The sequence below is a fragment of the Haematobia irritans genome, chromosome 1 (assembly GCF_050003625.1).
Source record: "Haematobia irritans isolate KBUSLIRL chromosome 1, ASM5000362v1, whole genome shotgun sequence".
NCBI classification, from domain to species: Eukaryota; Metazoa; Arthropoda; class Insecta; order Diptera; family Muscidae; genus Haematobia; species Haematobia irritans.
Genome location: NC_134397.1, coordinates 157,392,543 through 157,411,518, shown reverse-complemented (window position 1 = coordinate 157,411,518; position 18,976 = coordinate 157,392,543). Strand labels below are relative to the sequence as shown.

The 18,976-nt window shown below is 31.5% G+C and overlaps 1 protein-coding gene across 1 annotated transcript in view; it reads right to left on the bottom strand.

Moving 5' to 3' along the window:
• Positions 1 to 13,342: 13,342 nt before the first annotated feature.
• The window catches only part of LOC142232734 (uncharacterized), a 70,581-nt gene continuing 64,947 nt past the window's right edge, over positions 13,343 to 18,976 (bottom strand). Inside the window, exon 5 of the mRNA XM_075303384.1 lies at positions 13,343 to 13,441. Coding sequence (XP_075159499.1) covers positions 13,343 to 13,441 — 99 coding nt within the window. The remainder of the gene's footprint in view (positions 13,442 to 18,976) is intronic.

Genomic DNA, 18,976 nt, shown 5'->3' with positions numbered 1-18,976 from the left:
TTATCCTTTCTTTCCAAAATTTCTGCAGAAAGTGGAAGGAAGTATTACAACATGACAAAAGTGAATTTTTGTTATAGAGAGAATTTTATAAAATCACGTTTTGGCTTATTAGAGCTAATTTCCTTACTAACTAAAATTTTTCAAAATTGTAGCTAGTCATTCGCTGATGCAACTAAGGCTTAGGTGGACATTATGGACGACGCAAACCAAGAATAGTTTGAAGTTGAGAATGAGAGATGTAGAACTAGTAGAGTTTTGAATAAATACATATAACATAAAGCATTTTTCATCCCTTTTATCGGGGAGCCCAACTAAATTAAATTAAAAAATGTTCACAATTTATTAATTTCAAAATGAGGTTTTTTATATTAGTTTTACGACTTTTGCGACATACGTATAATACCGTCGTAAACGTATGTCGCAAAAGTCACGCTTTGCGACAGGCCAACCCTGATCCACACCAAAACATGGACCGATTCACACCATATTCGTCACACCTACTTACGGGCCTAAACTACCTTTAAATTTTGAATTTCTGGCAAATCGAAAAAATGCAGTGTCTAGATAGAGGTGCGCACACCACGCACATTCACGAAGCAAAATGTTTATTCACGCAAGCACACGCACGATATGTGTGGTAGCCACTCACACATTCACGGAATTAAAACCAGTACTCACACACGAACTACTTGTAAAGACTTACGATCACGCACGATCCATGACAATTCACGTGACTCACGACAAATTCACGAGACTTACGACTTTCCAACCGTCGGGAATGAGCAAAGAAAACAAAGTTCATAAATAGAATATTTGGACAGCTGCTAAGATATGAGTAAGAATTAAATCTTGATTTTTTTTATCGTGAGCGTGATTTTGCAGAAATTTTATTCACGCACATTCACGAACCGATTTTATTTCTCACGCACGACATATTTGCTTCAGTGAATGTGCGTGAATGGGACTGAGCTGCTTCAGATTTTGTTCACGACGCATGTGATTCACGCGGGAATCACGCGTGTATCGACAATTTCGTGTCACGCGCACACCTATAGTCTAGAAACCCAAGAAGTCAAGTCGGGAGATCGGTCTATATTGGGGGTTCATCGAAATGTGGATCGATGCGCCCTATATTCGGCACACTTATGTGTGGTCCTAAACCACCTCCAGCTTTTTAATTTCGGGCAAATCGGACAACCATTGCCGTTTCTAGAAGCCCAAGAAGTCAAATCAAGATATCGGGCTATACGGACAGAAACACACCATCTTCCGCACACTTGTTTATGAATCCAAAATATCTCTAGATTTGAAATGTCAGACAAATCGAATACAAATTGGGACACCCAAATGTGGCTTGCGATTGCTCTAAGTGAAGCAAATTTCATCCGATCCGGCTGAAATTTTGTACATGGTGTTAGTATATGGTCTCTAACAACCTTGCAAAAATTGGTCCACATCGGTCCATAATTATATATAGCCCCCATATAAATCGATCCTCCGATTTGGCTTGCGGGGCCTCTAAGAGAAGCAAATTTCATTCGATCCAGCTGAAATTTGGTATATGGTGTAAGTATATGGTCTCTAATGACCATGCAAAAATTGGTCCACATCGGTTCATAATTATATATAGCCCCCTTATGAACCGATCACCAGATTTGACCTCCGGAGCCCCTTGGAGGACCAAAATTCATCTGATTCAATTGAAATTTGGTACGTGGGGTTAATATATGGCCTCAAACACCCATGCAAAAATTGGTCGGAATCGGTCAGGAATTATATATAGGCCCCATATATACCGATCCCCAGATTTGACCTCCGGAGCCTCTGGGAAGAGCAAAATTCATCCGATTCGGTTGACATTTGGTACGTGATGTTAGTATATGCTATCTACCAACCATGCAGGAATTGGTTCATATCAGTCTATAATTATATATAGCCCCCATATAAACCGGTCCCCAGATTTGACCTCCGGTGTCTTTTGGAGAAGCAAAATTCATCCGATCTGGTTGAAATTTGGTACGTGGTGGCAGTATATGATATTTAACAAACATGCCAAAAGTGGTCTATATCAGTCCATAATCATATATAGCCCCCATATAAACCGATCCCGAGATTTGGTTTTGGAGCCTCTTGGAGGTAGCAAATTTCATCCGAGTCAGTTGAAATTTGGTACATTGTACTAGTATATGGCCGTAAACAACCATGCCTAACTAGGTCTATATCGGTCTATAGTTATATATAGCCCTCAGATAAATCGATCCCGAATCACACAAAAATTGGTCCATATCAAGTTCATAATTCTATATAGCCCCCATATAAGCGACCCCCATATTTCAATTCTGGCTCTCTACGTACTGTGCAAAAGTCCATGTCGATTCGTAATTATTTGTAGACTTACCTATACATACCTTTTTTGTCTAATATATACCACGTGGACCATGGACTAACTCACAATTTAGAAAACGATGTTAAGAAGTTTTAAGAAGTTGCGATAATACGACAACCCAAGTAATTCGATTGTGGATGACAGTCTTTCGTAGAAGTTTGTACGCAATCCATGGTGGAGGCTACATAAGATTCGGCCTGGCCGAACTTATGGCCGTATATACTTGTTTTTAAGTGTGGTGGGTATAAAAATTAAATACCGAATTCCCATTTAGGGACCAAGGAACTATTTCCTCTCCAATCGAAAAATCACGAACCCCATATTCATTTCATAACCTCCCTCCTGTCAAATTCCATGTAGGTTAGGTTAGGTTAGGTTAGGTGGCAGCCCGATGTATCAGGCTCACTTAGACTATTCAGTCCATTGTGATACCACATTGGTGAACTTCTCTCTTATCACTGAGTGCTGCTGCCCGATTCCATGTTAAGCTCAATGACAAGGGACCTCCTTTTTATAGCCGAATCCGAACGGCGTTCCATATTGCAGCGAAACCACTTAGAGAAGTTTTGAAACCCTCAGAAATGTCACCAGTATTACTGAGGTGGGATAATCCACCGCGGAAAAACTTTTTGGTGTTCGGTCGAAGCAGGAATCGAACCCACGACCTTGTGTATGCAAGGCGGGCATGCTAACCATTGCACCACGGTGGCTCCCATGTAACTCGAAAAAGTTTAGATTTTGCAATATTACAAAGAGGAGGAGTTCTCCTTCCTCGACCAGATATCAAATCGTGTTCACTGAATTAATTTTATCACCTTCTCCCTCGATTCTTGTGGGAATTAGTAGATCGGATATGTTTAGATTTTGCTCCATTCTTATAAAAAAGGGACGTCCCCATCCCCATCAGATATCGAAGTATGGGAGTTATGTTTTGAAAACATAATTTCAAAATTTTCAAATTGTCGGGCAAGGTGGAGGTGGAGGTTAAATTCTTACACTGTACTTTAAAAAAGTCGGAGAAGAGTTCCCCGTCCCCTCCCCAACCAAATATCGAAAAATAAAGTAGCGAATGTTTGATGCCACATTCAACCTTCCCTGAAAATTTGAAGCAAATCGGAGAACTTAAGCTCAATTCTAGACAGATCGACCGGTTCAACAATTGAGTGGGATCCAATGCGAACAATTTTTTTCATGGTAAAATTTTCATTTGCATTTCGTTTGGGACACAAACTTTTTTTTTTGGTAAATCGCGTTAGGCTAGGAAGGCAAAGGTTTCAGGCTATAAAAGCTTTCAGAATGAAATGTACTGAAAACAGGAGAAAAAGTTCTTCTGCACGCAGAGAAGGAATATGATAACCCCAACCCTGTTCCAAGAGCAAAATGTTACTTTTTCACGGAAAATATGTAGCATGTTTGTCGAAAACATGTTCTTTTCTCGGAGATTATTTATCTGATTTCGGAAAGCATGTTATGTTTGACGAGAAAAGAAAATTTTTGCGACAAAAATGCTACATGGTCGCTGTGAAAAAGTAACATGGTGCTCTTGAAACAAGTTTGAAGTGATCATATTCCTTCTCTGGGTGTGGGAGACTTGTATCGATCAAGTACTCTTCTATCCCCCATGAGGATGATTCTGAATGTTATTAGTTTTCCCATTTCGCAGAACCTCAGCATATTTTCCGCTCGGCAGGAGAACAAGCACAGCCCTGTGCTAAATATCAGTCAATATTGTAAATGGATTGAATGGCCTTTTCGCTCTAGGAAGCATATTTAAGGAGATATAGCCAAAATAAAAATTTGAATTTTTCGAGAATTTTCATGGAAATTTTGATTTCTAGGCACGAATTAACATCCAATTCGCTTTAAAATGGATATTTAAAAATATATGACCAAAATAAGTTTTTCATATGAAAATTTGAATTTTTCGAGGATTTTCATAAGAAATTTTGATTTGTAGGGGTGATTACGAATTAACGTCCTTTTCGCTCTAGGACGCATATTTAAGGAAATATGGCAAAAATAAGTTTTTCATATAAAAAATTGAATTTTTCGAGTATATTCATAGGAATTTGGATTTCTAGGGGTGGCCACTAATTAACGTCTTATTTAAGGAGATATGGCCAAAATAAGTTTTTCATATAAACATTTGAATATTTCGAGGATTTTCATAAGAAATTTTGATTTGTAGGGGTGATTACGAATTAACGTCCCTTTCGCTCTAGAACGCATATTTTTAAGATATGCGATAAGAGATATGGTCAAAATAAGTTTTTCATATAAAAATTTGAATTTTACGAGGATTTTCATGGAAATGTTGATTTCTCAAGTTGAAGTTTTGCCTCCCTCCTTTTAAACATTTATGGGTTCCCTATTACAGTCAGAGTTCTACTGTATATGCGGATAACAGTTCCTTGAGGGGAAGATAAAAGGTTACGTTCTACATTTAGGGAATTTTTTGTCGACAGGAGTCTGTCACATTCTGCCTCAAAAAATCAAAAGAAATCAAATATTAGGGTTTCGAAAAAAGCTTACGTAGGCATAGATCCTATCAACTAGCCTTAATGCTTTTTTTATATTTTTGTAAATTCATTTACACAAAATAAATAAATAAGTAATATAAATATGGCTTACATTGGTAAATTTTTAATAAAAACCCTTGATTTATATCTTAAAATTTAATCATATCATACAAAAGTATAGGTTTATATTCTTCATGGGGAGCTGGCTGATGGCTCTGCACTCAAAAACAGTTTACTTGGATACAAAAATTTTGGCCTTCCCTTACGGATTTTGTTATCGATTCCGAGCCAAAGATGCGGCTTCTTTAAAATAAGGACATTTTTAGCCACCTATCTGGCTTTGAATCTATGATCAATAAAATTAGGATACATATCTCATTTATCAAATTTTCACTCTCTTTTCGAGGTATATTAATAAAACTACAAACAAAGTTCATTTTAAAAATCCTAATTATAACGGATACTTCAAAGTAAACAAGTATATATGGCCGTAAGTTCGGCCAGGCCGAAGCTTATGTACCCTCCACCATGGATTGCGTAGAAACTTCTACTGAAGACTGTCATCCACAATCGAATTACTTGGGTTGCGGTAACACTTGCCAATGGCAAGGTATCTTCACCCACAGAAGGAATATGATCACCTCAAACATGTTTTAAGAGCAAAATGTTATTTTTGGGTGGTGACCATGTAACATGGCTTTCGCAACCATGTTATTTTCTCGGAAATCATGTATCTGATTTCGGCACGCAGGTTATATTTGACGAGAATATAACATTTTAGTGACAAACATGTTACATGGTCACCATATAAAAATAACATTTTGCTCTTGAAACATGTTTGAGGTGATCATATTCCTTCTCTGCGTGTTAAAACTTCCTAACACCGTCTTCTAAATGGCAAGGTAGTCCATACGGGGTATATATTACACTAAAAAAGGCCGATTAAATACGTATATAATTAAGTTTGACAAAATTATCTATAGAAATAAAATGTTGACAAAATTTTCTATAGAAATACAATTTTGACAAAATAAAATTTTTACAACATTTTCTATAGAAGTAAAATTTGGACAAAATTTTCAATAGAATTAAAATTTTGACAACATTCTCTATAGAAATAAAATTTTGACAAAAAAAAATAGAAATAAAAGTTTTTCAAAATTTTCTATAGAAATTTAATTTGACAAAATTTTCTATAGAAATAAAATTTTGAAAAACTTTCTATATATATAAAATTTTGACAAAATTTTCTATAAAAATAAAATTTTGACAAAATTTTCTATAGAAATAAAATTTTGACAAAATTTTCTATAGAAATAAAATTTTGGTAGATTATTTTTGGCTCGAGTGGAAACCATGATTATGAACCGATATGGACCAATCCCAGCAAAAACTGGGTAAGCACTAGTGATTCTTTCAGTAATACCGGTAATCAAAAAGTTACTACTTGCAGTATTACCTGGGATTTAAAAATAATAACTTACCTGCGTAGGCGAAAAGTGATTCTTTCTATTAATACCGGTAATCAAAATCATATCTTGAGGTCCGGGTTCGGCTCTACAGTGGGCACCGTTAATAGTAGCGAAAAGTAATACCAAATTACATTTCAGAAAAAAATTGCCAATAAAATATACCTTTTTTTTCTAAAGTTGTATTGTACATAATTTATATTACAAAATAACATCATTGAATAGATCCATGTCGTGGAGCGTGGTATAGTGTGTTAGATAACAAAACAACAGGGGTGAGTTCGCACTTTTTGGGTATCTTTGTGGTACAGATATTATTTTTGGAGAGCTGGTATGCTTGCGAAGAAGTACTTATTTTTCGACTGCTGGTATGCTTGCACGGAAGTACTTTCCTCCAATGTCATGCCCGTGTAAAAGTATTACTACTGATATATGTACGAGGAAGTTGTTACCAATTTGGCGCAGGCATACTTGTACTCATACCCGGTAATAGGAGTTTTTGCTGGGAATTTTTGTGTGATTGGGGATCGGCTATATATAACTATAAACCGATATGGATCAAATTTGACATGGTTATTAGCGGCCATATACTAACACCACGTTCCAAATTTCAACCGGATCGGATGAATTTTGTTCCTCCAAGAGGCTCCGGAGACAAATTATAACGGATACTTCAAAGTAAAACATATTTTCTTTATCCAAAAAAAAAAAATACCCAAAGATGTAAAAAATAAGTCTTAGCCTATATTTGAAGCGTTTTTATCTTAAGGATTCAATTTTTCAGTTAATTTAAGGACGATTTCTTTAAATCAAAAATGTGTTTCTTTATTTTGTCTTAGTGCAAAGACATGCGGCTTTAACGCAGGGACCCAAAATTTCAAAATTTGTGTCCTAAATTTAATGAACAAATTTTTTGAAGCAAAGATAATAAACATTATATTAAATAAAATTAAAATTTTAAAGAAATTTGTTCTTAATACCTTGTAAATTGCGTATCCTAAAGTTTAGGTTTCCTAATCTTTAATATCACGTAAATATTTTTGTCAGTTTGGATGATAATTATACCCTGCTCCACACTGTGGAACAGGGTATTATAAGTTAGTGCATATGTTTGCAACACCCAGAAGGAGACGAGATAGACACATGGTGTCTTTGGCAAAAATGCTCAGGGTGGGCTCTTGAGTCGATATAGCGATGTCCGTCTGTCCGTGAACACATTTTTGTAATCAAAGTCTAGGTCGCAGTTTTAGTCCAATCGACTTCAAATTTGGCACAAGTATGTGTTTTGGCTCAGAATAGATCCCTATTGATTTTGAAAGAAATCGGTTCAGATTTAGATATAGCTCCCATATATATATATATTTCGCCCGATATGGACTTATATGGCCCCAGAAGCCAGAGTTTTAACCTAATTTGCTTAAAATTTTGCACAAGAAGAACAATTAGTACTGTAGTCAAGTGTGCCAAATTTTATTGAAATCGGTTCAGATTTAGATATAGCTCCCATATATATCTTTCGCACGATATGGACTAATACGGTCCCAGAAGCCAGAGTTTTACCCCAATTTGGTTGAAATTTTGCACAGAGAGTAGAATTAGCATTGTAGCTATGCGTGCCAAATTTGGTTGAAATCGGTTCAGATTTAGATATAGCTCCCATATATAGCTTTCGCCCGATTTACACTCATATGACCACAGAGGCTAATTTTTTTCCGATTTAGTTGAAATTTTGCACAGGGAGTAGAAGTAGCATTGTAGCTATGCGTGCAAAATTTGGTTGAAATCGGTTCAGATTTAGATATAGCTCCAATATATAACTTTCGGCCGATTTACACCCATATGACCACAGAGGCCAATTTTTTTCTCCGATTTAGTTGAAATTTTGCACAGGGAGTAGAATTAGCATTGTAGCTATGCGTGCCAAATTTGGTTGAAATCGGTTCAGATTTAGATATAGCTCCCATATATAGCTTTCGCCCGATTTACACTCATATGACCACAGAGGCCAATTTTTAACTCCGATTTAGTTGAAATTTTGCACAGGGAGTAGAATTAGCAATGTTGCTATGCGCGCCAAATTTGGTTGAAATCGGTTCAGATTTAAATATAGCTCCCATATATAGCTTTCGCCCGATTTACACTCATATGACCACAGAGGCCAATTTTTAACTCCGATTTAGTTGAAATTTTGCACAGGGAGTAGAATTAGCAATGTTGCTATGCGCGCCAAATTTGGTTGAAATCGGTTCAGATTTAAATATAGCTCCATATATATATGTTTTTCTGATTTCGACAAAAATGGTCAAAATACCAACATTTTCCTTGTAAAATCGCCACTGCTTAGTCGAAAAGTTGTAAAAATGACTCTAATTTTCCTAAACTTCTAATACATGTATATCGAGCGATAAATCATAAATAAACTTTTTCGAAGTTTCCTTAAAATTGCTTCAGATTTAAACGTTTCCCATATTTTTTTTTACTAAAATTGTGTTCCACCCTAGTGCATTAGCCGACTTAAATTTTGAGTCTATAGATTTTGTAGAAGTCTATCAAATTCTGTTCAGATCGAGTGCTATTTAAATGTATGTATTTGGGACAAACCTTTATATATAGCTCCCAACATATTTGACGGATGTGATATGGTATCGAAAATTTAGATCTACAAAGTGGTTCAGGGTATACTATAGTCGGCCCCGCCCGACTTTAGACTTTCCTTACTTGTTTTTTTAAATGATATCAGAAAAAGTACTTTTAACACAGAATATTAAATGATTGCTCTAATCATCCTCCAAAACGGTTTTCTTTTTCTAGGTGTATGTCAATGATGTTTCCATTTGATATTTGTACAAATTTTGTTTCTGAACTGAAAAAAGCATGCCCGGTTCCAAAGATTTTGTCTTTACACTAATGATTGTGGTATTGATTCCGAGCCAAAGAAGCGTAGAATTGAAGTAAGGATACTTTTAATTATCTTTTAAATTTAAGTTTTGCGTACTTGATTCTAGGCACCAAATTTTAATTTATTAATTTTTTTCTGTTTTTTCTTCATGTGTAATTAAAGTCCTTTAAAACGTGTTAACGACAACTTAAATTTTCAAATTAGGTCTCGACTTCAAGTAGAAATTTGTCTCAAGTACAAATCATCTTTAAAATAAAGTGTTGAAAAACGTCTCCTATTTTTAAACGCTTTTTGCTTTGTTGTCAAGATGCAAAAAGACAACAAATTTGAAGACAAAAAATCTTTAATTGTTAAGAATTTTTCACAATTATTAAAGACAAGTTGACCTTAGTCAAACAAAATTTTCTTTCATTTAAAGGTACCCATTTTTAATTTTAATCACTTAATTATAAGGAAAAAACAACTTTAGAGAAAAGTTCATCGTCTCTCGGACAAAGAAAAAAAAAAAATATATATCAGAAAAATGCGTCTTATATGCTAAGAAAAAAAAAGCATTCGTATTTTAAGGACTCAAGACAATATTTTTTTTCAGTGTATGTATCTTACATGGCATCACTAGTGAGTGAATGGTGTTATGCTGCCTTTTGGTATTTTCGTTATGGAAAATGAGGTTTAAGTTATGCGTCAACATCGTTGTGCCACATTGTTTATTACGCCATACCGCTTATTTCATTTGCTGCCATGTGAGTGAATCTACTACGCCTTTTTGGCGGCATTGTTATTCTTAAATTGCACCCAAAGTGTTATATATGGTTAAACAACTGTTACTGATTTTTACAGCATAACATCAATTTAAGACTATGCTCTTATGTAGGTTCGCAAAAAAATGCGAAAGAATTTTTGACGAAATAATCATAAAATTTTTAATATGGAAAAGTGAGATAATAATTTCAGTATCTCATTGGAATTTATCCACCAATTATTATGCATAATTTTGGTGCTCTTCATCAAACTATGTTAACCTTTTCATTCGCATTGTAATCCATCGAATTATTAGATAGGGATTCCTTCACTCTTACGGTGCCTGTTCGTCCGTCCGTCTGCTGAATATTGCCGGCCACAATACCCACGACCATAAATTTGTCATATGTAATACATCGAATGCCGTCTATAAAGAGTCCCAATAGTTTTGATTAGGGAGATATTCTAAGACTATCGATCGATGTTGTAATCATGCTACAATCTTTAATAATGGAGATATCGTTCTGAAATTTGGCACAAGTTCAGTTTTTATCTTCAAGCAGGTCAAGATCGAAGATATAGCCCTACCACCTCACAGATTTTATCCGATTTGCATGAAATTGGAAGTTTCGACGAATTTTTGTGGACCCACAAATAGATGTATCGGACCCTGTTTTGATAGAGTCACACATAAACCGACCCCCGACATGGTATCTTGAGTATCTAGATACCGCAATTTGTATCAGATTTGCCTGAACTTAAAAATCTAGAAATATTTTAGGTCGACAAATAGGAGTGGCGTGAGTATCCAGAGACACACTTTCTATCCGTTTCGTCTGAATTTTTTAATCTAGAAATATTTTAGGTCCCCCAAATAGGCTGATCACCCAACTGTTGGATTTCTAGATTGCTTAATTATTATTCGATTTATCGGAAATTGACAAATAGGTATAACGAATAGGGCGTGTACTTTGGTAAAAGTGATAAACTGATCTCCCGATTTGAAATCTAGGACTTCTAAAACCCGCAATTTTCATTTTATTACCCTGGAATTGGATATTTAAAAATATTTGAGGTCCACAAATAGGTATAGCGAATACGGTGTGTATCGGTCCATGTTTTGACTGATTTCACGATTTAAGTTCTTGGACTTGTAGGCCACTCGAGCCAAAACTAATCTACCGAAATTTGGAGAAAATTTTACCAAAAAACTACCAAACAAAAAACCTATTTTGTAAAATTTTATTTCTTCAGAAAAATTTGTCAAAATTTTATTTCTAAAGAAAATGTTAGCAAAATTTTATTTCTATAGAAAATTTTTTCAAAATTTTATTTCCATAGAAAATTTTTTCAAATTATTTCTATAATTTTTTTCTTCAAAATTTTATTTCTATAGAAAATTTAGCCAACATTTTATTTCTGTAGAAAATTTTATTATTCGATTTGCCTGAAATTGCAAATGTAGATGTATTTTGACAAATAGGTAGTTATAACGAATAGGGCGTGTACTGGGTCATGGTTTTATATAGTTTGGTAAAGGTGATAAACCGATCTCCCGATTTGAAATCTAGGACTTCTAAAACCCGCAATTTTCATGTTATTACCCTGGAATTGGATATTAAAATATTTGAGGTCCACAAATAGCTATAACGAATACGGTGTGTATCGACCAATGTTTTAATATGGCCCCCTTTTCGACTGATTCCACGATTTGAGTTCCACTCGAGCCAAAAATAATCTACCGAAATTTGGAGAAAATTTTGCCAAAAACAGCCAAGCAAAAAAAAACCTTTTTTAAAAAATTTTATTTCTTCAGAAAATTTTGTCAAAATTTTACTTAGAAAGAAAATTTTAGCAAAATGTTATTTCTAAAGAAAATTTTGGTAAAATTATATTTCTACAGACAATTTTGCCAAAATTTTATTTCTATAGAAAATTTTGTCAACATTTTATTTCTATAGAAAATTTTGTCAAAATTTTATCTCTATAGAAAATTTTGTCAAAATTTTATCTCTATAGAAAATTTTGTCAAAATTTTATCTCTATAGAAAATTTTGTCAAATCTCTAAAGAAAATTTTGTCAAAATTTTATCTCTATAGAAAATGTTGTCATAATTTTATTTCTACAGAAAATGTTGTCAAAATTTTATCCCTTTTGTCAAAATTTTATCTCTATAGAAAATTTTGTCCACAGTGTATCTCTATAGAAAATTTTGTCAAAATTGTATCTCTATAGAAAATTTTGTAAAAATTTTTTCTCTATAGAAAATTTTGTCAAAATTTTATCTTTACAGAAAATTGTGTCAAAATTTTATTTCTATAGAAAATTTTGTCAAAATTTTTTCTCTGTAGAAAATTTTGTCAAAATTTTATCTCTATAGAAAATTTTGTCAAAAATTTATCTCAATAGAAAATTTTGTCAAAAATTTATCTCAATAGAAAATTTTGTCAAAATTTTATTCCTATAGAAGATTTTGTCAAAATTTTAATTCTATAGAAAATTTTGTCAAAATGTTAATTCTATAGAAAATTTTGCCAAAATTTTATTTCTATAGAAAATTTTGTCAAAATTTTATCTCTATAGAAAATTTTGTCAAAATTTTATTTCTATAGAAAACTACGAAATTGTCTTTACTAAATAAAAAATAATAATTTTGTCTAATATTTTTTTTTTTTGAATTTGTCGAAAATTATTTACTTATTTTGTGAAATCGTTGTGAAATCTGTGTTTCTAGTATAGTTTAGTTAAAATTTTCTAAAATTAAACTAATTTTTCTAAAATCAAGTAAAATTTTCTTTCCTTGTGGGTTCACCCTTTCAAAGAATCAATTCAGTTTATTTTTTTTAATTATTATTTCTATAAAAATCATCACACAATCAACGTAAACACAATTAAGAATTTTAAGGGCCACTCTAATATAGTCAATGACATTTCAAATATCAACTTTTAATCAACTATCAAAGTATTATCACAGCTCCATAAATAAAAAAAATCTTATCTGACTCTTCAGTTTTATCTACAAACATCATCAAATAACCAAAGAATGACATGTGACAGTCCAAGGAGCAAGGAGCTGGAAGAAAACATGAAAAAATTCAATCATTTGATTGAGCTGTAAAAATGCTTATTACAACATTAGTCTTCATCATTTGCATCCACAAACTGAGAAAATAATAAAAATAAAAAAAAACAACTAAAACAAAGATGATGATGACTCTGGCCAACACCATTACCAGATCTTTCGCAGCTATGGTCACCAACCACTGTTTATTGTGGTTGCTTGATCCACTCATACTATTTGCACCCATACATTGGTAACATTGGTTGTTATTGCAGTTGCTCGTTTTGCTGATGCCTAAAATGGTGTTGGCGATGCCGTGATCTTACTCGAGATGTTGATGATGATGCCGCCTGATGCCTGTAAGTCTGCGATAGACAAGATGTTAACATAAAACAAACCAAAAACCCACAAATAATGAACAATAAAATAAAAGCCAGTGGAATAGCATGCATGTATTGAATATTAAGTTGGGTCAAAGGTTGCCAACATTTTCTATTTCTATTTAATTCATAAGACTTTTTTGCTATAGAACATTTTCGAAAACTTTTATTTCTGTAGAAAATTTTGCCAAAATTTTATTTCCATAGAAAATTTTGTCAAAATTTTATGTCTAGAGAAATTTTTGACAAAATTTTATTTCTATAGAAAATATTCTTAAAATTTCATTTCCATAGAAAATTTTGTCAACATTTGATTTTCATAGAAAATTTGGTCAAAATTTTATTTTCATAGGAAATTTTGTCACAATTTTAATTTTTAGGAGATGTTGTCAAAATTTTATTTTCATAGGAAATTTTGTCAAGATTTTATTTTCATAGAAAATTTTGTCAAAATTTTATTTTCATAGGAAATTTTGTCAAAATTTTATTTTCATAGAAAATTTTGTCAAAATTTTATTTTCATAGAAATTTTGTCAAAATTTTATTTTCGTAGAAAATGTTGTCAAAATTTTATTTTCATAGAAAATTTTGTCAACATTTTATTTTCATAGAATATTTGGTCAAAATTTTATTTTCATAGAATATTTGGTCAAAATTTTATTTTCATAGGAAATTTTGTCAAAATTTTATTTTCATAGAATATTTGGTCAAAATTTTATTTTCATAGAATATTTGGTAAAAATTTTATTTTCGTAAAATATTTGGTCAAAATTTTATTTTCATTGAATATTTGGTCAAAATTTTATTTTCATATGAAGTTTTGTCAAAATTTTATTTTTTTAGGAAATTTTGTCAAAATTTTATTTTGTTAGGAAATTTTGTCAATATTTTAGTTACATAGGAAATTTTGTCAAAATTTTATTTTCTTAAGAATTTTTTTCAAAATTTTATTTTCATAGGAAATTTTGTCAAAATTTTTTTTTAGGAAATTTTGTCAAAATTTAATTTTAATTGAAAATTTTGTCAAAATTTTATTTTCATAGAATATTTGGTCAAAATTTTATTTTCATTGAATATTTGGTAAAAATATTATTTTCATAAAATATCTGGTCAAAATTTTATTTTATTGAATATTTGGTCAAAATTTTATTTTCATATGAAGTTTTGTCAAGATTTTATTTTTTTAGGAAATTTTGTCAAAATTTTAGTTACATAGGAAATTTTGTCAAAATTTTATTTTCATAGGAAATTTTTTCAAAATTTTATTTTCATAGGAAATTTTGTCAAAATTTTATTTTTTAGGAAATTTTGTCAAAATTTTATTTTTTTAGGAAATTTTGTCAAAATTTTATTTTCATAGAATATTTGGTCAAAATTTTATTTTCATAGAACATTTGGTCGAAATTTTATTTTCATAGGAAATTTTGTCAAAATTTTATTTTTTAGGAAATTTTGTCAATTTTTTTTAGGAAATTTTGTCAATATTTTAGTTACATAGGAAATTTTGTCAAAATTTTATTTTCATAAGAAATTTTGTCAAAATATTATTTTCATAGGAAATTTTGTCAAAATGTTATTTTCATAGGAAATTTTGTTAAAATTTTATTTCTTAGGAAATTTTTTCAAAATTTTATTTTCATAGGAAATTTTGTTAAAATTTTATTTTCATAGGAAATTTTGTCAAAATTTTATTTTCATAGGAAATTTTGTCAAAATGTTATTTTCATAGGAAATTTTGTCCAAATTTTATTTTTTAGGAAGTTTTGTCAAAATTTCAAACGAAAATTTTCTCAAAATTTTATTTTCATAATTTTATTATGTCAAAATTTTATTTTAATAGGAAATTTTGTTGAAATTTTATTTTCATAGAATGCTTGGTCAAAATTTTATTTTCATAGGAAATTTTGTCATAATTTTATTATTAAGGAAGTTTTGTCAAAATTTCTAACGAAAATTTTCTCAAAATTTTATTTCTAAAGGAAATTTTGTTAAAATTTTATTTCTATACAAAATTTTGTCAATATTTTATTTAACGAAAAGTATCTCAAAATTGTATTTCTACAGAAATTTTTGTCGAAACTTTATTTCTATAAAAAATTCTATTAAAAATTTATTTCCAAAGAAAATTTTCTCAACATTTTATTTCTAAAGAATGTATTTTTTTGTGTGTTAATTTTATTGCTATAGACAATTTTCCTTTTTTCTACGAACCCACTTATATTTCGGTTTCCAGGTTTGTTTTTCACCAATGAAAATGTAGAAAAATAACAAGAAACTGATAAAAACAAAACATCAAGGAGGAGACAAAATTGGAAATGAAAATTTTCCACAATTTTCTTATCCCAACTTAAAGTCAAAATCCATAGGCATCTCCACGGACTCTGCACATGTATTAGCGCATAGTGTTTGGAGCTTAAGCAACAATTGTTGCTATTGCATACTGTAAGTATAGGTGTGTAGGTATTGCGTGCATACCGCACCTATTTGCACGTTTGATTATTTAGCAAAACGTCATCGTCGCGTCGTAATCTCGGATGTGATAAACTCTGGATAAGATGAATGTCTACAAATTAAATGACATGCCTGTCTCTTGTTCGCTGTCTATTGTACCCTACGCCAAAATATTTCTTCATTGTTGTGTTTAGGGGTTTTTACAGAGAACCTAATCACACAAATTTATTGCGATGGATCAGTTGAAGATAAAATTCATGAACTATTAAAAAGTTTGCAGAGTTATTCCTAAAACAATTTAACAAATTTTCTATAGAAATAGAAAAATTTTGACAAAATTTTCTATAGAAATAAAGATTTGGAAAAACTTTTCATACAAATAAAATGTTGGCAAAATGTTTTTTTTTTTCATAAAAATTTTTCATAAAAATAAAATTTTGGCGGAATTTTCTATAGAAATAATATTTTGCGAAAATTTTCTATAGAAATTAAATTTTTTAAAAAAGTTCTACAAAAATAAAATTTGAGAACATTTCCATGGAAATAAATTTGTGGCAAAATTTTCTATGGAACTAAAATTTTGACAAAATTTTCTATAGAAATAAAATTTTGACAAAAATGTCTATGGAAATAAATTTTTGTCAAAATTTTCTATAGAAATAAAAATTTAACAAAATTTGCTATGGAAATACAATTTTGACAAATTTTTCTATAGAAATAAAATTTTAACAGAATTTTCTCTGAAAATGAAGTTTTGACAAAATTTCCAATAGATATGAATTTCCTATAGAAATAAAATTTTTCGAAAATATTCGATAGGAATAAAATTTTGACAAAATTTTCTATAGAAATAAAATTTTGACAACATTTTCTATAGAAATAAAATTTGGACACACAATTCTATAGAAATAAAATTTTGACAAAAAAATTCTATCGAAATAAAATTTTATCAAAATTGCCTATAAAAATATAATTTTTTAGAATTTTTTTGATAAAATTTTCTATAAAAATAAAGTTTTGAGAAAATTTTCTATAGAAATAGAATTTGACAAAAAAAATTTTATAGAAATAAAATTTTGACAAAATTTTCTATAAATAATCTATATATATAAAATTCAATCTATGTTTGTTTATTTGTTTGTTTGTTTGTTTGTTTGTTTGTATGAACCGAGTTGGCTCCGAAACGGCTGAACCGATTTACTTGAAACTTTCAGAGATCATAGGGGACGTTCATGTGGTGAAAATAGGGTACCTCATTTTTTGACACCTGGTCGCGGAGGGGGACCTCCCCTTTGTCGGACTTTTTGAAAATTGGACCAAAGTTGACCGATTTGCCTTAAATTTTCATTGAAGGTTGGGGTTGGCAACTAGACAAAGATCCGCTACTTTATATTTCGGTATTTGGTGGCGAAGGGGGCCTCTCCTTTGTTCTACTTTTTTTTTTAAAGTACAGTGAAAAAACTAAAATTCTCTAAATTATCTGAGATTTAAAGAGAACATGCGGTGAGGTTATGGAATTAATATGGGGTACCTGATGATTTCATATGCGGACGGGGAGGGGGACCTCCCCCTTGCCTTACTTTTTGAAACTTGGAACAAAATTATGCGATTTGCTTGAAATTTTCATTGAATGTTGGGGTTGGCATCTAGACAAAAATCCGCTACATTATTTTTCGATATTTGGTCGGGGAGGGAGGCCACCCCTTTGCCCGACTTTTTTTAAAGTATAGTGACTCCCCCGACTGAAATTTTACGGAAAAATGGGTGAGGTTATGAAATTTATATCAGGTTCCTGATTTTTAATAAAAATAAAAGGGCATAGGGAGACATCCGCTTCTCTTAAGTACATACAGAGAAACAATTAAACTTTACCGAGTTACTTGAAATTTACAGAGGACTGGGGAGAGAGAGAGAGACAAAAGATACGCTTTTCGACATTTGGTCGTGGAGGAGGTCCTCCTCTAAAACTGCAAAAAAAAATGGCTCTATTAACCATGTTCCTTAATCTATATCTGTCCATAAAGATCGAAAAATAATTGTATAATTAGATATAATGCATTTGGACGTCGATTGCCTGTTTCGGTATCAGGCTAACATGAAATATAAAAAAATTTAAATTTTCTTGAAATTTACAAAGGAAGCGGGGGAAGAGGTTATAAATGAAGAGGCAACCTTCATTGCCCCACACTTGAAGGGAAGTTTCAAGAATTTTCAGGGAAGGTTAGCGGTGCTATTCATTACGGTGTTTGTCGATATTGTATCGGGGAAAGTGACGTCCCTTTAAAACAATAGAGCAAAAATTAAACATCTCCGATCTACTTGAAATTTACAGGGAACGTGGGAGGAGGTGATGAAATTTATACATGATTTTTAAATTAATATATGATTTTTCGATATCTGGTTGGGGAAGGGGAAAATTGAAATAAACTCTGTCGATTTACTTCGATAGAATTTATAGGGACCATTGAGTAGTTGCGAAATTAATATAGGGTACGTGATAGTCCGATATCAGGTCAGAGTGGAGCGAAGGTGGGGAGAGAGTTCCCTTTTGTCGGTTTTTTCTCTTAAATTGAAAGTGGAGGGTTGTCCGTAAATGGGAACTCGGTATATAATTTTATGATTTTTGCACAGGCTTCTTTCTTCCAGACTTCTTATTAGTAAAGAAAGGGTTCCCTTTTGTCCGTTTTTATACCCTGCTCCACACTGTGGAACAGGGTATTATAAGTTAGTGCATATGTTTGCAACACCCAGAAGGAGACGAGATAGACACATGGTGTCTTTGGCAAAAATGCTCAGGGTGGGTTTCTGAGTCGATATAGCGATGTCCGTCTGTCCGTGAACACATTTTTGTAATCAAAGTCTAGGTCGCAGTTTTAGTCCAATCGACTTCAAATTTGGCACAAGTATGTGTTTGGGCTCAGAATAGATCCCTATTGATTTTGGAAGAAATCGGTTCAGATTTAGATATAGCTCCCATATATATATATATATATATATATATATATATATATATATATATATATATATATATATATATATATATATATATATATATATATATATATATAT